General features: G+C 43.6%; 1 protein-coding gene across 2 annotated transcripts in view; it reads left to right on the forward strand.

Annotated features, from left to right (window-relative positions):
- Nucleotides 1-575: 575 nt before the first annotated feature.
- The window catches only part of LOC115205210 (neuronal acetylcholine receptor subunit alpha-7-like), a 78,025-nt gene continuing 54,963 nt past the window's right edge, over nt 576-23,637 (forward strand). Inside the window, exons 1-2 of one of the 2 annotated variants that reach the window (XM_029770947.1) lie at nt 576-629; nt 839-991. In XM_029770947.1, the coding sequence (XP_029626807.1) occupies nt 922-991 (70 nt within the window). In that variant the 5' untranslated portion in view covers nt 576-629; nt 839-921. Of the gene's footprint in view, nt 630-764; nt 992-23,637 lie in introns of those variants that run through there. The other variant, XM_029770948.1, reaches the window with a different exon arrangement.

Raw genomic sequence — 23,637 nt, forward strand, 5'->3', positions numbered from 1 at the left:
GAAATTGTTTATGATGAATGAAGTTAATTGAAGTTAATTAATACTAGAATGGCGAAATGCCCTTTGACGGTTAGCACTAAACAATACTAACGTTAACACCTTTAGCCTATTCACCTATTATAGCCTACGGTCTATGACCTATTCACTCCCTTCCAATGTGTTTTGCTAGCCTATAGGTTACAACTCTCTCACAAGAACATTGATGGTCATATTTACGGTAAAACTATAAAACCAGACTCTGACCTCAACACTAAGCCCTTTCTGAATCTATAAACTCTTAGCGGGTCTTCACTAGTTACCACAGCCACAAAGTATATTTATTCAATTTCTCTTCTTAAAAATGTGATTTAAAAAAAAAAACCTAACCCTAACCTTAGCCCTAACCTTCACTACACTGTTAACCGTATGCCTAACCTTAAATGAAGACCAAAAAGCAAATGTTCGTTTTCATGAATTTTGACGAGCCAATTTGGAGTTTGTGGCTGTGGTAAATAGTGGAAAGCCCTCAGCGGGGCGCCGGAGACGGTGCGATCGGTGTCGCGCGCGTCGAACAGACCAAAGGAGCGGAGGAGTCGGGGAAAAGGTACGCGAGCGAAGAGGGACATCCTAACGTCAGCCACAAGTTTGGTGTAAGATTCACATAGTCGTCATATCATACTAACCGACAATTCAGACACCGAGTAGTTGTATTTTTGCTATGCGCTAAAGTTATTTTATTACAGCAGACTATGATCTGACAATGCACCCGGTTGTATGAGAATGTGTTTTAAAGCAGCGTGCACACGCAAATGTTGTTAACTATATCTGCCGCACTCACTCTCCTCCTTTCCTAACCAAGTGCTCATATCCGAGCTGAGCGAGCAATTTCAATCTAGCCGCCAGTGAAGACTCGCGGGACGTCGGGTTCCTGTGAACACAAGGATGCGGTGCCGCAAGTTTTTTGGACCGTGTTCCATTGGGATCTATCTATGGATGGCGGTCCTTTTCAAAGGTATGACGGGATCCAGGTCCACTTCTCTCTGTTGAACGACGTTGCATGTTCGTTTGGAGTATGTGGCGTCAATGTACGCTATAACCATGGTAGGCTACTTAATCTGGTTTGAGTTTTGGGTGGGACACTAGCTGATCAGAAACTTCCTTCGCCGTGGAGTGGAGTTTAGTCGACTACGTAGGACACCAAAGCAGGCTAGATGTAGTTTTTGGTTTTCCAGGTAGTTCTGGGCACAATTTTTTGTAAAGTTTGAAAGGAAGGAACACAGAAGGGGGGAAGGTATATGAAAGTAAAGTGGCTTTTTCATCTTCTTCTTCAATGAAACCTGTTATATTTGATTAAAGCAGAAATACAGATGCGTTTTGCTTTGGGAATAGGCTACAGTTTTGTTGCATTATTAGACTTCCTGGTCTTGAGTGTCTTTTCCTTACATGTCACAGTGCAGTCTGTTGTTAGGTACAGCAAGATTCTGTCATCCATTCTAGATAGTAGGTATGCGATATAATATAATGCATGTGCAGTGCATCATTTTGGAGTTCATTTAAAATAGTTAAATGTGTGTGCGCACGTTGTGCTTATTCATAGGGATAATGTAATTCGTTATTTTTACTGCCCCGTTCTCCCTCCCCTCCCCAGTGGTGGATTTACCATTAGGCAGAAGAGGAAATTGCCTCAGGTCTTACATCACCAAGGGCCTCAAGAGCTGCGCATAATTAACACAAATAACACTAGTAATATATATTTTTTATAATAATTTCTCAGTTTGAGGCACTCCATGCTCTGCTCGAGTCCCCTCCTCTTCAGCAAGTTGGTTCAGCAGCAGCACAATCAGCAGGAAGCTTAGAAGTTGCAAAGGAAACAGGGCGAGAGGGGGTTTTGCCTGGCCACTGTGCCCAGGTGTAACGCCCTGGCCATAGAGAAGAAGTTCTTTATTTTGGTTAGGCCAGGGTGTTACATTGGGTGGGCGTTCTATGTTCCTTTCTCTATGTTTTTGTATTTCTTTGTTTTGGGCCGTGTGTGGCTCCCAATCAGGCACAGCTGAAGTTCGTTGTTGCTGATTGGGAGTCACACATAAGGAGCATGTTTTTCCTTTGGGTTTTGTGGGTAATTGTTTCTGTTTTGAGTATTTTCCTAACAGGACTGTTTGCTGTCGTTTTTGTTCATTTTTGTAGTGTTCTCTTTTTTTTAATTAAAATTCTAATGATGAACACATCCTCTGCTGCACCTTGGTCCCCTCTTCCAGACAGTCGTTACACCAGGTTAATTAAGCCACATTGCTGACAAAAAGGGTCCCCAAAAAATGTAATTAATCAAAACAGCTGAATAATAATTCATAGTAGACCAATTGTTTATACCCATACATATATGTAACCGGTGGGAAATGGCTAACGAGTTAGCAGTGCACATTAATAACTGTTCAAGCGGTGACGTCACTCGCTCTGAGACCTTGAACTAGTTGTTTACCTTGCTCTGCAAGGGCCGCGGCTTCTGTGGAGCCATAGGTAATGATGCTTCGTGTGAGGCAGTTGCAGATGTGTTTAGGGATCCCTGGTTCGAGCCCAGGTTAGGGCGAGTAGAGGGATGGAAATAACACTGTTACATACATATCAATATTAATCCAAGTTCGCATAATAGTAGAAACAAGTGTCATTAATCATCCACATAATGGTTCATAATAAAGGACTATTCCACACTAAAGTATTAACGTGCATTGTTTCACGCGATATGATTGCAAACGTGACTTTCATTGACATTAAGCTGCAGCAATGAGGTGCTTTCAGGGCGGGGCAGAGAACAAGAAAGAAAGATTACATTTTGACATAAAAAAATATGTAAATTAAAGCATTTCTTTAGTAAAAAGACAGGCGCTGCTGATAATACTGCCATGGTCATCTAGGCAGAGAACATGTACTGCATGTGTGGCCCATGGCATGTCATACTCTTTTTGGCCAGACAGCATCAGATACATGGGCTACATATAGTAAGACAGAGGGGTGCTGTTTTGCTCGCTCGGATGCTTTCTCCGGTAAGATAGTTTCAGCCACTTGTGAATCGTAGGAACATTGACTGGTGCACAGTACACTGTTCGGATGCTGGAATTATTTTGGATGAAAGTGCCAAGGTAACCTACATTTTGAAGTGATTTGTTTGACAATCATATGAACACATCATGACTGGTCGTGTTCATGACATATTTAAAGGTAATACATTTTTACAGCTAAATTACAAGTGTTTACTATACAAAAATAAATTGTGGGGGGGGGACTCTGCCTGCGGCCTCCAAAACACAAGAGCTCAGACACACCAGTAGGGTTGCTGTTCACGTAGCAAAAACTGAAGCGGTCAGACACTCAGCCTTGTTAAAATACTCCAAACCAGAAGGTGGCAGTAGCGTTGTTTGGCAATGCGCGTCCGTGTGTGTTGCTTATGGTCTAGATTCCAACGTTAGCTAGCTGCGCTAATGTTGCTATTTTGTAGAAAGCCAGATGGCCACAGCTAGATAACTACCTAGCAAGATGATGAAGAAACAATTTAATTCACTCTCCATAATCCCATACTGTCAGTGCCAGTCCATAGCCAAATGTTTCGCTAGCTAGCACAACATAGCTAGCTAGCTAATGACACTGCACTAATTTGGCAGCTAACACAGGCAGCTGTTTCATGGAAACTAGCTCATATTTAGTTATAATGTCAATACTAGCTACAGTGGTTAGCTAGCTTGGAGGAAGTATTTAGTGTTGTGTGCATGGCGTCTGTGCACTTAGCTAGTTACTATCTCATAGCCTACATTGTATATAAAGTGTGACTGGCTTATCCGTGGATGTACGGAGAAAAAATTCATTTTTGTTGTCACTCCTGTTGGCTCCCCCACGTGGAGATTTGTGCTCTCTGATTGGCTCAAAGTCATATTGTTGGCAACTGACGAGCATTGCGATTCGACAAGTAGAAAACGGTAGTTCGTCGCTTCCAGGTCAGCACGCAGCAGGTACCGCTTTTGTTTTAGCGAGAGAAGGAACGGCCTCCGACTGGGATAAGTACCTATTAGCAGTCTATCGGCAGTGAGATTCTCTGTGTTTCATGCATAGGCCTTAGTCCGCCCTCGTCCTTCTATCCCCTTCAACATCCCTGACATCTGAGTCTACCTTATGCACTGTGACGCAGCACAGCACAGGGTTTACAGAGGGTTTTGGCACAGAGGCATCTCTCCAGTGTGTTGCATGTTACTGTCTCCGTGCATTGTTTCACCGTCTCTTTGTGTGTATCAGTACACGGACACTCCCTGTCCTCACCTATCCACTCCACTCGTGTCACTGGCCAGGGACGGAGGGAGGAACCGAGGGAGGGAGAGAGAAAGTGACATTTTGAGTGTGTTTAGACAGTGCTTTGGTCTCAAGCAGACTTGTCCTACCATTGCCATTGTCTGATAGACAGACTGGTCTTCTTAACGGTTTGATTTATAATTGACGCAGACTAGCTTTTTCTAGACTTTAAACTCCTTACTCCCACTCTGATCGGGCACTCTTGTGCATGAGGCCATGCATACAGGCAAGTGTTAGTGATCAAATCATTTACACATTAACTTTCAGTAATGGCTGATCTATGTTAATTTACAATACTTTCTAAAAGTATTCTATGAGATGCATCTGAAGAGTAAGATTAACTGTGGAGCAATAGAGATATTATTTTTACCAATGAAATTCTGTTTTTATAGTTTCCCTCCAATCTCCCTCTAACCTCACTCTAACCTCCCTCTTTATCTCCCTCTAACCTCCCTCCAACCTCACTCTAACCTCCCTCTAACCTCCCTCTAACCTCTCCGGATCGATACAATATGACGAGTTGCATGGCATCTATCAATCAATGAATCTGTCTCTGATTCCTATGTAACATCTCACTCTTTCCCCTCTTCTCCCTCTCTTTCCCTTTCCCCCTCTTTCCCGCACCAGTAACTCCTGAGAGACTGTCTAGCCTCTCACTTTCTTTAATCTCTAGTTTCTGTCAATTAAACTACTCCTGCCTCATCCTGTGTATTATCGATTGGGTCTTTTCCTGGCTTTAATGAAGTGTTTCTTATGAGCGTAATGATGTGATCTATGTGACTTTAAAGAGGTCCAGCCAGCCTTTTGGTAAGGAACGCAGTGATGATAGACTAGCGCCCTGTCCAGGGGATGTACTTGTACCTCAAGCTGCCTCGCGCTACAGAAACAGGCGCTTGTACAAGGCTGCTTACCTACTTATGTTGTGATTGGCATCCATAGGAGGAAGGCTTACAGTACTGCCCAGTAGCAGCATGGTAAAATACAGCAACTGCTTACATGGTATACATGTATGTACATTACACCATAACTCTGTATATATGAGAACATTTTTTTCTGTTGCCTTTGAGCCAAAGAGCCTAATGAAGATATGGATTTACATAACCAGCCTTTAGATTTTTTTATCTGTGTAAGAGGTCAATGTTAATGTATATGAATGCACATACATATGTAGCAGCTGTGATGGGTCTGTTGTATAGAGTATTCCACTGTGGTGTGACATTGGATTAGATTAGGATTAAACACTAGGGCCCTGAGATGGAGGCTGGGTGGGTGGGTCTGACCACAGGAGTATAGATTGTCAACCACTCACGTCATCTCAGCCCAGCCCCTATACTGTCATTACCATGCTAGTTTACCCTACCCTACCCCACCCCCTACACTACCTCCACCCTACCCCACCCCCTACACTACCTCCACCCTACCCCACCCACACTCTGAGCCCAGTGATGCAGGTTGGGAGAAGGGGTTACAACAGTAGCAACATTCACACACATGGATTAAGATGAAGAGTCGGCCTTAGAAAGCCACTGTTGCTTTTCAACTCCCTCATGTGAAAATGTGTCATTTCTTGTGGCATTGTTTTTATGTCTGAACTCTCTCTACTTTCCCTCTCCACCCCCCCGCTCCCTCCCACTCACTTCTCTCTGCCCTCCATCCCGCTCTCTCTCTCTCTTCCCCCCCTCTCTCTCTCTTCCCCCCTCTCTCTCTCTCTCTGTGGGTGGGTTAGGGCTGAAATAGGTCAGGGAATATGCACAACTATACTTTGATGTAAGAGTGAAGACAGAACATCTGTACTAGTTGTATTCCATCTGGAGCCTCCACTACCCAACAGGATATTGACTGGAAAGTAAAACACTGATTAAACTGGCACTGAACACAATATTGAAAAATGTGCTTGAAATATCGGAACACTCTTCCTGTGGTCAAATCAATTCTATCTGTGTCACAAATGCCACCCTATTGCCTTTACAAGGCCCATAGGGCTCTGGACAGAAGTAGTGCACTATATAGGGAATAGGGTGCCACTTTGGACGCATTCTGTCTTCACAATGGGTTTTGGGGTATTTTAAACACTTGTTTAGAGTTGTAGAACAGCGCACATGTATTACTCCTAGCCGTTTAATAACCTCATCTATCACTGTGACATTATTGGGATATGGGTCCTTTGTTTCTTCACGTTGGGATGGCTTTCTGACAGGCAGTTAAAAGGACACCCGTGAAGGTCTGGGTCGCCATTAGTTACATCCGTTTGTCTGGGTTCTTGTGTTTGTGTGTGTGTATGAGGCAGAGAGAGAGAAGTCCTTGTGATTTGCATACCTTACATAGCTGTGACTGTCTTCCCATCACTCTGCATTAATGTCGCATGGTGTGTTTCGAGAGACAGAGCAGAGATTCTGAGGAGTGGTCTCGAAACTCTCTCTGTTCGGTCCCTTCCAGGGTCTAAACTCTGGCCCTATTTCTCCTACTGTTCTATATTCTGTTGTTCTTTTTGAGACTTTGAGTGTTTCTCAATATGCATACGACCGTGCTCCGAGCACGCAAATTGGAGTACGGGAGGGCCAGAGCATAAGCCCAAGTCAAAGTATGCGAAACGGAGCACGGATGCGTACTCTGCTTGTACACATTTCGAAAAGCATGCATCGATGCAAGCTTCAACGAAAAGTACAGACAGAAATATGACGCAACCTCGTCAAAAACTCTCATTCTAGGCTCCAGCCTGTGCCTTGTGTCTGGAGCTGAATGTGGGGTGCACATCTGAGCGGGGGGGGGGGGGGGGGGGGGGGTTGTCTTGTCTCAGCTTCTGTTTGCAGATGCTACCCAGAACAGAGGCCTTTTTCCTGGTTCATGTGCTTCAGACTAAATCAGCTCACAATGAAGAACACATTAGAATACGGACAACGCTCTTTATACGTCTACTTACCAAAAACTCTGACATTTTCATCCCTAACTACAACATTTTCAGACAAGATAGAACGGCCAAAGGGGGCAGTGTTGCAATCTACTGCAGAGATAGCCTGCAGAGTTCTGTCCTACTATCCAGGTCTGTACCCAAACAATTTGAACTTCTACTTTTAAAAATCCATCTCTCTAAAAACAAGTCTCTCACCGTTGCCGCCTGCTATAGACCACCCTCTGCCCCCAGCTGTGCTCTGGACACCATATGTGAACTGATTGCCCCCCATCTATCTTCAGAGCTCGTGCTGCTAGGTTACCTAAGCTGGGACATGCTTAACACCCCAGCCATCCTACAATCTAAGCTTGATGCCCTCAATCTCACACAAATTATCAATGAACCTACCAGGTACCACCCCAAAGCCGTAAACACGGGCACCCTCATAGATATCATCCTAACCAACTTGCCCTCTAAATACACCTCTGCTGTTTTCAACCAAGATCTCAGCGATCACTGCCTCATTGCCTGCATCCGTAATGGGTCAGCGGTCAAACGACCTCCACTCATCACTGTCAAACGCTCCCTGAAACATTTCAGCGAGCAAGCCTTTCTAATCGACCTGGCCTGGGTATCCTGGAAGGATATTGACCTCATCCCGTCAGTAGAGGATGCCTGGTTATTTAAAGAAAATGCCTTCCTCACCATCTTAAATAAGCATTCAAGAAATTTAGAACCAGGAACAGATATAGCCCTTGGTTCTCTCCAGACCTGACTGCCCTTAACCAACACAAAAACATCCTGTGGCGTTCTGCATTAGCATCGAACAGCCCCCGTGATATGCAACTTTTCAGGGAAGTTAGAAAAGCCAAGGCTAGCTTTTTCAAGCAGAAATTTGCTTCCTGCAACACAAACTCAAAAAAGTTCTGGGACACTGTAAAGTCCATGGAGAATAAGAACACCTCCTACCAGCTGCCCACTGCACTGAGGATAGGAAACTCTGTCACCTCCGATAAATCCACTATAATTGAGAATTTCAATAAGCCTTTTTCTAAGGCTGGCCATGCTTTCCACCTGGCTACCCCTACCGCGGTCAACAGCACTGCACCCCCCACAGCTACTCGCCCAAGCCTTCCCCATTTCTCCTTCTCCCAAATCCAGTCAGCTGATGTTCTGAAAGAGCTGCCAAATCTGGACCGCTACAAATCAGCCGGGCTAGACAATCTGGACCCTTTCTTTCTAAAATGATCTGCCGAAATTGTTGCAACCCCTATTACTAGCCTGTTCAACCTCTCTTTCGTGTCGTCTGAGATTCCCAAAGATTGGAAAGCAGCTGCTGTCATCCCCCTCCTCAAAGGAGGGGACACTCTTGACCCAAACTGCTACAGACCTATATCTATCCTACCCTGCCTTTCTAAGGTCTTCGAAAGCCAAGTCAACAAACAGATTACCGACCATTTCGAATCCCACCGCACCTTCTCCGCTATGCAATCTGGTTTCAGAGCTGGTCATGGGTGTACCTCAGCCACGCTCAAGGTCCTAAACGATATCGTAACCGCCATCGATAAGAAACAATACTGTGCTACCGTATTCATTGACCTGGCCAAGGCTTTCGACTCTGTCAATCACCACATCCTCATCGGCAGACTCAATAGCCTTGGTTTCTCAAATGATTGGCTCGCCTGGTTCACCAACTACTTCTCTGATAGAGTTCAATGTGTCAAATCGGAGGGCCTGTTGTCCGGCCCTCTGGTAGTCTCTATGGGGGTGCCACAGGTTTCAATGCTCGGGCCGACTCTTTTCTCTGTATACATCAATGATGTCGCTCTTGCTGCTGGTGAGTCTCTGATCCACCTCTTCGCAGACGACACCATTCTGTATACTTCTGGCCCTTCTTTGGACACTGTTAACAACCCTCCAGACGAGCTTCAATGCCATACAACTCTCCTTTCGTAGCCTCCAACTGCTCTTAAATACAAGTAAAACTAAATGCAGGCTCTTCAACCGATCGCTGCCTGCACCTGCCCGCCCGTCCAGCATCACTACTCTGGATGGTTCTGACTTAGAATATGTGGACAACTACAAATACCTAGGTGTCTGGTTAGACTGTAAGATCTCCTTCCAGACTCACAACAAACATCTCCAATCCAAAGTTAAATCTAGAATTGGCTTCCTATTTCGCAAACAAAGCATCTTTCTCTCATGCTGCCAAACATACCCTCATAAAACTGACCATCCTACCATCCTATCATTTACAAAATAGCCTCCAATACCCTACTCAAACTGGATGCAGTCTATCACAGTGCCATCCGTTTTGTCATCAAAGCCCCATATACTACCCACCACTGCGACCTGTACGCTCTTGTTGGCTGGCCCTCACTTCATACTTGTCGCCAAACCCACTGGCTCCAGGTCATCTACAAGACCCTGCTAGGTAAAGTCCCCCCTTGTCTCCGCTCACTGGTCACCATAGCAGCACCCACCTGTAGCACGCGCTCCAGCAGGTATATCTCTCTGGTCACCCCCAAAGCCAATTCCTCCTTTGGCCATCTCTCCTTCCAGTTCTCTGCTGCCAATGACTGGAACGAACTACAAAAATCTCTAAAACTGGAAACACTTGTTTCCCTCACTAGCTTTAAGTACCATCTGTCAGAGCAGCTCACAGATCACTGCACCTGTACATAGCCCATCTATAGTTTAGCCCAAACGACTACATCTTCCCCTACTGTATTTATGTTTGTTTTGCTCCTTTGCACCCCATTATTTCTATTTCTACTTTGCACTTTCTTCCACTACAAATCTACCATTCCAGTGTTTTACTTGCTATATTGTGTTTGCTTTGCCACCATGGCCTTTTTTGCCTTTGCCTCCCTTGTCTCACCTCATTTGCTCACATTGTATATAGACTTATTTTTCTACTGTATTATTGACTGTATGTTTGTTTTACTCCATGTGTAACTCTGTGTTGTATGTGTCGAACTGCTTTGCTTTATCTTGGCCAGGTCGCAATTGTAAATGAGAACTTGTTCTCAACTTGCCTACCTGGTTAAATAAAGGTGAAATAAAATAAATAAATAAAATGAAAACTTACATGGCGTCCACTTCCATCTACTAGATAATCCATTAGGACACTACATCTTTAGGCTTTCTCAGCCTACCAGTTCAGAGGCAGTGCTCTTTTAAAGCCAATAAACGTTTCACACTGTTAGGACGGTTAAACAGAGACCCAGAGAATCAGTCAGGTGTCAGGACAGCAGAAACAAAAAAAGCTCATATTCATGAGGAATGAAAGATGGAGAGATGGAGCGAGAGAGAATGGCAGAGAGAGATGGTTATCAATGTATGTTATTCTGTCAGAGTGTGCTGGGCCGGGCTGTGAAGCTACCAATCCCTCAGCCCTGTCTGACTGTACCCCCTCATCTCCCTTCATATCCCCCTCTCACTTTCACGCACGCACGCTCGCACACACGCTCACACACAAGTGGTAAGGTAAGCTTAATATCCATATTACCATATCAGGTGTGTTTTAGCTGGAACATGTTTGTGTGTGTCTGGAAGTTGTTTTGGGGCTTCTGTACCCTACCTGGACAATAATCTGGGAGTTGTAACATATATTAGAGGAAACATGTTTGTTAGCGGTAGGGTAACGTGTAGAGGCCTAAGGTTTGCTGTAACCTTGGTGTGGGATTGGGCTGCTGGTTATTCAGACTCACAGCTCTAGCAGGGAGACAACAGCAGTAAACACCTAGCTATAGCCTCTGATGACTGGAGAGAGTTTGTGAGAAAGAGAAAGAGAGGACAAAACAGAGAGAGTAAAAGAGAGTGAAAGAAAGAGTAAAGGCTTCAGCATAAAAATTGTCTGCCGTCGGTTCCATGTTTCAAACTGCCTCTGGAAGCAACGTCAGCACAAGAACTGTTTGTCAGGAGCTTCATGAGATGAGTTTCCATGGCCGAGCAGCCGCACACAAGCCTAAGATCACCATGCACAATGCCAAGCTTCGGCTGGAGTGGTGAAAAGCTTGCCGCCATTGGAGTCTGGAGTGATGAATCACACTTCACCATCTGGCAGTCCGACAGACAAATCTGGGTTTGGCGGATGCCAGGAGAACACTACCTGCCCCAATGCATAGTACCAACTGTAAAGTTTGGTGGAGGAGGAATAATGATCTGGGCAGTTTTTCGTGGTTCGGGCTAGGCCCCTTAGTTCCAGTGAAGGGAAAGCTTAACACTACAGCATACAATGACATTCTAGATGATTCTGTGCTTCCAACTTTGTGGCAACAGTTTGGGGAAGGCTCTTTCCTGTTTCAGCACGAGAATGCCCCCATGCACAAAGCAAGGTCCATACAGAAATGGTTTGTTGAATCCTGACCTCAACCCCATCGAACACCTTTGGGATGAATTGGAATGCCGACTGCGAGCCAGGCCTTATCGTCCAACATCAATGTCCGACCTCACTAATGCTCTTGTGGCTGAATGGAATCAAGTCCCCACAGTAATGTTCCAACATGTAGTGGAAAGCTTTCCCAGAGGAGGGGAGGCTGTTATAGCAGCAAAGGGGGGACCAACTCCATACTAATGGCCATGATTTTGGAATGAGATGTTCAACGTTCAACATACACTACATGACCAAAAGTAACTAAAAGAATCTGGCATTAATTTAGACGTTTTTGCAGAAGAGCTCTTACTTGCACAATTTGACATCTAACTAAGATGTTTGGTGCAGTATTTTTCATGAATTTTTTTTGCATTAAAACGAGTCGTCTATCGTTGAATGACAACAACTACTTAATTGAAGATTCCACTGAGGTATAATAAGAATCCCTACTGTTGACCAATGAGCGACGACGGGACGTAAACTTCGGCTACCAAACTTCGGCTTGCCTCTAGATAAATTGTTGTGTGCACGAACAGCCGAAAAAAAAACATGCCGAATACCAAAGCAAACATAAACGTTACAAAATGTCACCATTGTATATGTACAAACTGTTCTGAACTGTTTCGGGTGAGAAGCAAGCGGACGCCTTAAAAGAGAGCGAGAGAGACATAGCTTTACGGTGTAAATCACAAACAGTGTCAGGGTGAGTTAGAGAGATATTAGGACAGTGCATTACTGGCCACTCACTTAATCTCCATATCTCTTCTTCACTCACTTTCTCTGCCTCTGTTTTCATCCCCTTGAGAGGCCCACATGTAAATATTGAGTTTCACCACTTCAAGGAGGCATTTCTCTTTCTTTCACACTCACCTACAGTATCTCTAATAAATCTCTCCTTTTCTATCTTTCTCACACTGTCTGTATGGGACCGCTCATTTCCCCTCTCACATTTCCCCTCTTTTTTCTAACCAATCAGGGTCAAGAATGGCGAAGAAATTCACGTAATTTCTTTACTTGATATCCATCTATCTACAATATCCACCTGTCAGTCCACTTTCGATCAATTGATACGGCATGCATCAGGTCTGATAAAAGTGTTTGTATAACACATTTCCTATAGTACTTGATATGATTATATACTGCTCAAAAAAATTAAGGGAACACTTAAACAACACATCCTAGATCTGAATGAAAGAAATAATCTTATTAAATACTTTTTTCTTTACATAGTTGAATGTGCTGACAACAAAATCACACAAAAATAATCAATGGAAATCCAATTTATCAACCCATGGAGGTATGGATTTGGAGTCACACTCAAAATTAAAGTGGAAAACCACACTACAGGCTGATCCAACTTTGATGTAATGTCCTTAAAACAAGTCAAAATGAGGCTCAGTAGTGTGTGTGGCCTCCACGTGCCTGTATGACCTCCCTACAACGCCTGGGCATGCTCCTGATGAGGTGGCGGATGGTCTCCTGAGGGATCTCCTCCCAGACCTGGACTAAAGCATCCGCCAACTCCTGGACAGTCTGTGGTGCAACGTGGCGTTGGTGGATGGAGCGAGACATGATGTCCCAGATGTGCTCAATTGGATTCAGGTCTGGGGAACGGGCGGGCCAGTCCATAGCATCAATGCCTTCCTCTTGCAGGAACTGCTGACACACTCCAGCCACATGAGGTCTAGCATTGTCTTGCATTAGGAGGAACCCAGGGCCAACCGCACCAGCATATGGTCTCACAAGGGGTCTGAGGATCTCATCTCGGTACCTAATGGCAGTCAGGCTACCTCTGGCGAGCACATGGAGGGCTGTGCGGCCCCCCAAAGAAATGCCACCCCACACCATGACTGACCCACCGCCAAACCGGTCATGCTGGAGGATGTTGCAGGCAGCAGAACGTTCTCCACGGCGTCTCCAGACTCTGTCACATGCTCAGTGTGAACCTGCTTTCATCTGTGAAGAGCACAGGGCGCCAGTGGCGAATTTGCCAATCTTGGTGTTCTCTGGCAAATGCCAAACATCCTGCACGGTGTTGGGCTGTAAGCACAACCCCCACCTGTGGACGTCGGGCCCTCATACCACCCTCATGGAGTCTGTTTCTGACCGTTTGAGCAGACACATGCACATTTGTGGCCTGCTGGAGGTCATTTTGCAGGGCTCTGGCAGTGCTTCTCCTGCTCCTCCTTGCACAAAGGCAGAGGTAGCGGTCCTGCTGCTGGGTTGTTGCCCTCCTACGGCCTCCTCCACGTCTCCTGATGTACTGGCCTGTCTCCTGGTAGCGCCTCCATGCTCTGGACACTACGCTGACAGACACAGCAAACCTTCTTGCCACAGCTCGCATTGATGTGCCATCCTGGATGAGCTGCACTACCTGAGCCACTTGTGTGGGTTGTAGACTCCGTCTCATGCTACCACTAGAGTGAAAGCACCGCCAGCATTCAAAAGTGACCAAAACATCAGCCAGGAAGCATAGGAACTGAGAAGTGGTCTGTGGTCACCACCTGCAGAACCACTCCTTTATTGGGGGTGTCTTGCTAATTGTCTATAATTTCCACCTGTTGTCTATTCTATTTGCACAACAGCATGTGAAATGTATTGTCAATCAGTGTTGCTTCCTAAGTGGACAGTTTGATTTCACAGAAGTGTGATTGACTTGGAGTTACATTGTGTTGTTTAAGTGTTCCCTTTATTTTTTTGAGCAGTGTATATTTGTGATATTGACTCTTGCTATATTTAAAATTTTATTTTCATATTAACATTTCTAAAGTGTTGTTGGGACATTAGCTCTAGGATAATGTCATTCAATGGGCTATTGTCATCATCACCCTGGGGAAATCTGGGTTTGTTTTCAGTGGTAGAGAAGAGGATTTGAAACAAAGAGTTGGATTTAGCTAACGGTAGAAGCTCAGCTACAGCCGATGCCAGCACCAAGAGGGCAGATTGCTAAATTGTAATTATTTCTCCACTGTGCCCTATTTATTGCCTTACCTCCCTAATCTTACCTCATTTGCACACACTGTATATAGAGTTTTCTATTGTGTTATTGACTGTATGTTTGTTTATCCCATGTGTAACTCTGTGTTGTTTGTGTCGCACTGCTTTGCTTTATCTTGGCCAGGTCGCAGTTGTAAATGAGAACTTGTTCTCAACTGGCCTACCTGGTTAAATAAAGGTGAAATTAAAAAAAATATTTTTAAATATTTTAAAATATAAAAAGATGACAAATACAGTGGCTAGCTAGCTGAGTAAATTATTTACTCTCATTGATTGAGACAGGTGTCTGTCATCATGTCCAGTGCTTAATTTGTAAATCGAGAGATCCTGGAACACCATAGTGAGCGCGAGAGGGGTTATCCGGCGGGCTCGGAGGTATCGGAACACATTGAGAAAAAAAGTGTCAAACACAATGTAGCAGCCAAGTAGCCTACTATTTATGGTGGTGAAACGGACAGCACTTTCCAAGGTGCTAATTAATTAAAATAATTTTAGACATCCCTGCAGTATGCCCACAAACTTGAGAATAGCTGCAGGGCTTACACAAGTCTGAATTTCTTAAAGCCTAATTTTCTAGACATCAATGTACAGCAACACTTTTAGACGACACTGCAGAACACCCGCCATATGCACACATACTCAGCTGTGGGGCTTACAAGACCTGAATTTCATATCGTTTTCAAGACATCAATGTAGCAGTAGAACAATATCTGAATACAACTTCAAATAAAATAAATCAAATGTAGGCTACAGCAGAACACACATATGAGAATATATAGGCCACCTGCCTATGTGGTAATATGAAGCGTATAATCAGGTTACAAACTTGTTCTGTGCTGTGAAGGCAAAGTGAAAAAAATGTCCTACCTTAGTTTTCAAAACCTCCCACAATGACTCTGCCCATGTCACGTCCATTTAACTCCTGAGAGTCAACTTGAAATTAAAATCACATTTTATTGGTCACATACACATGGTTAGCAGATGTTAATGCTAGTGTAGCGAAATGCTTGTGCTTCTAGTTCCAACAGTGCAAATCAAATCAAAGTGTATTTGTCACGTGCGCCGAATACAACAGGTGTAGACCTTACAGTGAAATGCTTACTTACAGGCTCTGACCAATAGTGCAAAAAAGGTATTAGGTGAACAATAGGTAAGTAAAGAAATAAAACAGTAAAAAGACAGGCTATATACAGCCCACTACTGTTGTGTCGTCTGCAAACTTGACGATTGAGTTGGAGGCGTGCATGGCCATGCAGTCGTGGGTGAACAGGGAGTACAGGAGGGGGCTGAGCACGCACCCTTGTGGGGCCCCAGTGTTGAGGGTCAGCGAAGTGGAGATGTTGTTTCCTACCTTCACCACCTGGGGGTGGCCCGTCAGAAAGTCCAGGACCCAATTGCAGAGGGCGGGGTTGAGACCCATGGCCTCCCGCTTGATGATGAGCTTGGAGGGTGCTATGGGTTTGAATGCTGAGCTGTAGTCAATGAACAGCATTCTTTACATAGGTATTCCTTTTGTCCAGATGGGACAGGGCAGTGTGCAGAGTGATGGCGATTGCTCATAGCAATGAGCAGGCATGTGGCTGTGATGTTTAGCCTCCTTTTAAGGCTGTTCTGAAGACTGGCTGTAGTCATGTTTTAAATACCTTTTTTCTGAGGGCTCTTTGTTTTTCTGATGCATTGATGTTAATCTACTGTACATTCCACCCACTCTTTTGCTCGTTTATTTCCTCATTTCTAGACCCAAGCTCCCTACCTTTTTGCATGTTGTACAGCCCAACTTTGAATTATGCATGACCAGCCAGGGGTTATACCTTTGCTTGCAAATTGCACCTGCTCCGAGCACTTCGTCGGTGGATGCACTGCCCCCCTCCCCCCAGGTCCCCGTCTCCCCCTCCCTCTCCCACTGAGTCTGACTCACTAGTCGGCCTACTAGCTAGTGGAGCTGCCGGTGGTGATGCTGAACTGGTGGGATTAGCATGGCCATCAGGAACAGTTTTCCCCTCACTCCTCTCCTCCAGCACTGACATTTCTTTGACTCGTTCTGGGTTCGATTCACCATCTTTCTCTGGATTTTTGGACTTGAAAAATGTAAAACTCGATTGCCTTTTCTTTTCCATTTTTTTATTTGGCTTTCCCATGATTCAAATTCAGTAGGGAGACGACTAGGCTACGTGACATGATTGCGTAGGGACCTCTTCACTAGCTGACCACCACTACCAAGACCTGTGTCAGGATCAGGTACTTAACCCACTGGCTCTCCCCATAACCTCTATGTACAAATAAGAGAGCAGGTCTGGAATCAGTGTGGCAGGATGATTACATAGAAAGATCACCGCGCTTTTACATGATGGTCTTTCTGGGGGGGCGGGAAAAATAACGCTATAATAATGATTTAATGATGATCGCTATGATTAGAATGTCTACAGTGCAAACAGTTAAATAATTAATAAATCATGCCGCGAGAGGTACCGGATCTGGGCAAATAGATGCCGGAACAAACAAAGTCAAATCTGAGAGGTGCCAAATCTGGGCAAATAGATGCCGGAACAAACAAAGTCTAATCTGAGAGGGCTGAAACTAAGCACTGGTTATGCCATGCGGCACTTTGGGCTGGACACTCACCTGTCTTGATCAGAAGACTTGAAATAGAAAAGATGCTGGCTCACACTGTTGGATTACTTCATGGAGCAGAAAAGTATTTATTTTAATAACTGAGCATTTTCTAAATTCAAACGGACCCCTGCAACTGGACACGGACATTTTGAGACTCCTGTTTCCACGAATCAAGGATGAAGACCGCATCGCCAAGCTAAGGTCGGTCGAAAATTCTCTGTGCTACACCAAACAACCTGTAACTCCCAGTAATGGATACCAACAATCTTTGGTTAAATCACATTATCTGTTGTAAAAATCTGTACTTACAGTTTTCTGCACTTTACTACACTTCAGACACAACTGAACTGCAGTACACTGTTCATACTATATTTTTTGTACGATACTTTTCCCAAAACATTCTTGTTGAATACCCAGTTCTCTTTTTGTTTGCATTATTGTACATTCTTTGGCTATTATCTGAACATATGTTAGCATATGTTTGATGCTGCTTAGCTTATATAAATACATATTTTCTGTGAATCCATGAAGGCAGGAACATTTTGAAGATTGATCGGAGAAAAAAAATCCATATTTCTTTTCTGGTCCTTTATCTGGCTTCGGTACACTGGCAATAGTGTTTTGGTGATGTACGTCTCCTGGAAAGACATGGTTGTGGTGTTACCATGTTACACTTTTTGTGGAAGGGCAACACACGTTTGTTGGTAAAGCTGTCGACCGATTGGGACCTACGTGTTTAGAGACAGGCTTGTGTATTGTTTAGGGACGATGAGGGACATTGGGAGCTGCTTTTGAGAGGAAAGATTAGTCAACAAAGTGAATGGGCTGGGGGGCTACAGAAGGTGTGAAAATTCTTAAGGGGGCAGTTCTTACACAGTATGTGTTGTTGTGTATGGGAGATTGAGTAGAAATGGCACCTTTCAATCGTTCCCTTACAAAACAATACATTTACTGTCTCTAAGCACAACCAAAACCCCCTTCCTCATCTCAAAGACCTACCTGTAAACCTCCCTCAGCCCATTGACTTTGACAGATCATTCTTGTCAATAGTAGCAGGGGATTTTTGTAGACGTGTGTTTGTATTGTGTTTTGAGAATCTGCAGAGAAAAATAATGAGGTGGTTGTGTCATTACTGTTGTAGTCTTGATTTTATACCTTTCAGTGTCCCTTGCTGGTTTTTGTCCCACAATCTTGTTGTGCTCCATAATCACAAGGGTTGTCCCCTTCCTCATGCTCGTGTACCCAAAATGCCGCCGCTTTGGGGTATTTTTCAGCAGGGGCTGTGGAAGCACTCCATGGAACCTGAGATTTACAAAAAGAAAAGGTCAAAAGATAAAAGGGGTAGACTAAATTTATTTCATGTTCTGGAAGGTTCTCTGTGGTCCTCAGGCTACATCTAACCACCTGTAACCCCATAACACAAACCCATACAAACAGTACCCAATTCATGTTTATGCCATGCTTACTGTAAATTGAGCTATCTTAGCCGTCAGCTTGTAAATATTTTTCCCAATTTACCTCCACCTTGTGCCGAGCTTGGGGTTGGAAACACATGCTGGTGGAATCAGATAATGTACCACCTACAACAAAACACTCAACAATACACAATTTAACCACCCCACTAGTTGTATTGATCTCTATTAGACTGGCTAGCTTAGCTTAACATGGACATTTTAATAGTGTTAGCTTGCTTTTAGCATCACTAAATTGGCAGCAAGAATGCTAGCCAGCTGGGAACCTACTAATCAAAATTATACAATTTATACACATTCATAATTCCTACCAACACACAGAGAGTGAGTTAGATATATTGAGAATTCAGTTTTCTTTCCAGACAAGGGTGGAATAGATGGCTACCAGATTGAGTTACTCTTATTTGCTAATGTTAGCTAGCTTATGTTAGCTAACATTAGTAAAAGATAGAACGAACAGACAAACATGTGTACTCTGCTGAAGGTAGCTACCAGTCTAGCAGTGACTACCATGGCATAGGCAAAATGAATTGACATTGATGTGTACCTTTAATCGAGAATCTTCCATTTTGTTGTGAAGGGAGAAAACGATGGTATCGCATCACTTCTTAGCTGTGGTCTAAATGGATTCCCCATCCGTTCAGGCTGAAAACCCCTCTGCTAATCTTTGGTCACCGTAAGCATCATTCTTGATAGCCGCAAACCACTGGCAGCATCTGGGTAAATCTCTGGTAGGTAGAACGGTGAAAGATAACTCATTTACACGCTTGTTTGTAATTAGCACAGCCAGACAGAACACCATACGGGCATAATGACAAACGTAAAATAAAAATGCTTAAAGAAGTTCTGAGATTACAATGTGTTGGTCGTTTGAAGTTAACAACGCCATGAACCAAATGTGTGGGCACTCCCACATGGTTTATGAACTGGTACAAAAAACGACACTTGATTCAAGAGTTTTTCAATTTAAATGATTATATGAACTTCTTGCACCCAACAGAATGCTATATATATGGGGCATACAACAATAGCCAGTCAATAAATAATATAATAATACTTGTTGGAAAGGTTTCATCTTTAGCTCACAATCTGTGGATACTATACGATTAGAAAGGTAAAAAAAATGATGTAAAACATCACAGCACAATTGAAAAATATATGGCACATGGAAAGTAAGGTCTATGGTGATAGGTGGGACGGGCTGAGAGTGGCTGAGGGGTGGGATTAAAAAGCTTATGTTTGGTAATATATTATTGTTATGTGACTGCTTTATATAAAAGTACCATGTATGCAAAATGTGTATGCAAAATGCATATGTAAAATGTATGTATATGTAGCAGAAAAGCTGTAAAAAAACTAAAAGATATTTGTCCTCCAAAGAGGGGGGGTCGTGGAGGGGTTAAACTTAATATATATATATATATATATATATATATATATATATATATATATATATATATATATATATATTACAAATAAAAATGTTTGCGGGCACACCCAATCTACCTAGCAGGGTGGTATCAGGATTCGATATGAATGCCGGACTTAGTGGTTCACTATGAGCAGACGCGTACACAGGGACACTTCCTGATTCTACCAGTGAAATGAAATGTGCTAGTTGTAGCTTGTGGTTTGGATAATGTTGATGTTTATGATAAAACATAATGTTAATATAGTAATGACTATATGCCACGGCAGAGCCAGGGTGAAACTCCCTTTCAACTTAAGCATTTTCATTCTTAAACATGATCACTTTATAGTGATTTATAGTCACTTTTAATCGACAAATGCACGAATGGAAGAATAGCCTAGTGGAGACGTAAACAGCAACAAATTAGTGGCTAACATTGCTTCAATTACAAAATGTAATTTCAATAAACAGTTTTACTCAATGATTTTATTTGTTGTTGCTAGAATTAATAGGGCATTAAGAATAGATTTGTGACACCCTCAGTCGAATGTAGCACACAGCTGTAGGCAGGACAGATGTAGCCTAACAATGAAAAGAAACAAGAAAGAAAAGGATAAGCAATCGCTGTTAGACGTTGGTTTCACAAACAGAGAAATAGAACGAGAGACAGAGACAGATAGAGACACTGTATCTGTTAACACACTCCTCCCCACCACTCCTTCCGGAGGCGAAAGAGAGAAGTTAGCGGAGGCCTATCGACTCCTTGGTTAGTAAGAGGGGAAAAAGGATGTGGCATTTGACTCTCCTGCTGTGTGTGAGTGTGTGTGACAGACACTGAGACCAAAGAGATCATTTCTTCATTAGAGAAGCTATGACTATAATGAGATGGGGGACAAGGAGGAATATGAGTGTGTGTATTCTGTGAATCTGTGTTGTTTGTGACTCCAACCAGAACCAAGCGGACATGGATTTCTCTTTGTCAGTCAAGGAGCCTGCTGCAATCATCCCTGCAGCTGTGTAACAAAATCATTTTAACGAGTAAGCTATCAAACTGTTTTAATGGGGGAGAGAGGGAGGAGAGATAAAGAGGGAGATGGCGAGAGAGAGGTAGAGAAGATGGAGAGAGAGAGAGATCTAACCTCTTGCCAAATTTATGACCATTAGAGACACATATTTCCCTCAGATTACACAGACACAAAGAATTTGAAAACAAATCCAATTTTGATAAACTCCCATATCTATTGTATGAAATACCACAGTGTGCCATCACAGTATTTGTGACCTGTTACCACAAGAAAAGGTCAACCAGTGAAGAACAAACACCATTGTAAATACAACCCATATTTATTTATTTATTTTCCCTTTTGTACTTTAACTATTTGCACATCGCTACAACACTGTATATAGACATAATATGACATTTGAAATGTCTTTATTCATTTGGAACTTGTGTGAGTGTAATATTACATTTTTATTGTTTATTTCACTTTTGTTTATCAATTTCACTTGCTTTGGCAATGTAAACATATGTTTCCCATGCCAATAAAGCCCCTTGAATTGGATTGAGAATCTCACGGTTGTGATCTGAGACATGGCTTTCTGCGGTCCTTCCCTTCCTCTCTCTGTGTTTGGCAGAGCACCATGCTGTGTCTGCTAGAGGGAGCCCCATCCTCCCTGCTTCTCATAACTGTTTAATTAGCGAAGTGAATTCAAGAAACACAAGACGATAGAATAGCCTGAATGCTTACAGAGTCCCGGTGTATGCTGTCTTATACCATACTGACATTTGTTTAATCTGTTTCATTAGATTACCACATCTCACCCTGTAAGTAATTTAATAAGGCATTCATTCCTCTGCTAGAGCTTGCAGTGTGAGAGGGCACGTCTCAAATGGCTCCCTATTCCCTGTGTAGTGCACTACTTTTGATCAGGGCCCTAAATAGAATAGGGTGCAATTTGGAATATTTTTTGTCTGTCATCATTCAATTTATTAGTTTAGGTGCGTGATTATAATCCCCTCTTCATATATCTTGACTTACTTGACTTAAACCACCTTGGGAGCCTTAGGGCGTCCACCATGGCTCTCCACCTCACTCTCTTCCGTGTGAGGGCTTTTGCTTCTAGCCGGAGCCCCGCTTTACTCAGTTCTTGAAGAGTGGAGCGTCTCCAGTTGTTTTTTGGCGTTCCCTGCTTTCTTTTTCCTTGAGGGTTGTAGTCCAGTGCTTGTCTTATGTTTAATGTGTCTTTTCTGAGTGTATGTTCAGTCCATCTCTTGATTGCATTGCGTATGGGCTCCTGCTGAATTTTCAGTCCACAAGTCATGGTCGGATATTTTGCCTGGCAACCATATCCAGAATGTGACGCAGGGAGTTGTTGATAAAGACTTGTAGTTTATTGATTAGGGATTGTGTGTTTTTCCATAGAGAACATATTCAGCATTTTGAGTTGAAGATGCGGCTCTTGGTGTTTATGGAGAGCTGTGATGAGAGCCATAGGAGGTGGAGTGTCCTGAAGGAGTGTCCTGAAGGAGTGTCCTGAAGGAGTGTCCTGAAGGAGTGTCCTGAAGGAGTGTCCTGAAGGAGTGTCAAGCTTTGCTGAAGTGTAGCTCTACATCCTTGTCAGATCCCCGTCAGTGCTGATGTTGCTTCCAACATAGACGTTTTCAATAGTTTCCCCGTCTATGCTGAGTTTTGGGGATTTGGTGGGGTTTTTTGTCAGTGTCTTGGTCTTTACCACATTTATTATGAGGCCAAGTTGTCTGGTGTTTTCTTGTAGTCGATCTGTTTTTTTTGTTGCGTTTGCCTGTGACTTTCAGAGACCAGAGCCAGGTCATCTGCTAAACTCAGGTCCTCCAGTTGAGTGAATGCGCTCCACTGGCTCCCTGTTCTTTGATGTGCTGTGGTTCTCGTCATGGTCCAGTCGATGGCTATTAGAAAAGCAAAGGGACATGATAAGCAGCCTTGGCGTACTCCAGTTCTGATGTGAAATCTTCGGTTGGAGGTGACCTGGCCTGTCAACACTACATACATACTCCTGATCAGATTCACATATTTTTGAGGGACGGCATAGTGCCGTAGCAGTTTCCATAGACTATTTCTGTCTAGACTATCGGAAGCTTTTTCGAAGTCTACGAAGTTGATGTGTAAAGGAGTCTGCCATTCAATGCACTATTCGACAATCATCCTGAGTGTTGCAATGTGGTCTGTACAGGAGTAGTCCTTCCTAAAAGCCTGCTTGTTCATTTTGGAGTCTCTTTTTGAGTCCTCCATCCTATCCAATATGATCCGACAGAGGTTTTTGCTGGGGATTGAGAGGAGCGGGGTTCCGCTCCAGTATTTGCACTCACTGAGGTTGTTTTTCTTGAGGACTGTAACAATCAAACCTGGTTTTCTGGTGCTTCCACGATGTCTGGGGTTAAGTCAGGTGGAGGCCTGTTTAGGATTTCCTCGACGTGCACATTCCAGTGCTCCAGTTGTTGGGATTCTTTGGTAAGAAGGGTTCCCAGTTCGTCTCTGATGGGGTGGCTTCGGATCCTGTTCTTCCCAGCCCGCTATCTGGTGATCTT

This window comes from Salmo trutta, chromosome 13 (genome assembly GCF_901001165.1).
Source record: "Salmo trutta chromosome 13, fSalTru1.1, whole genome shotgun sequence".
NCBI lineage: Eukaryota > Metazoa > Chordata > Actinopteri > Salmoniformes > Salmonidae > Salmo > Salmo trutta.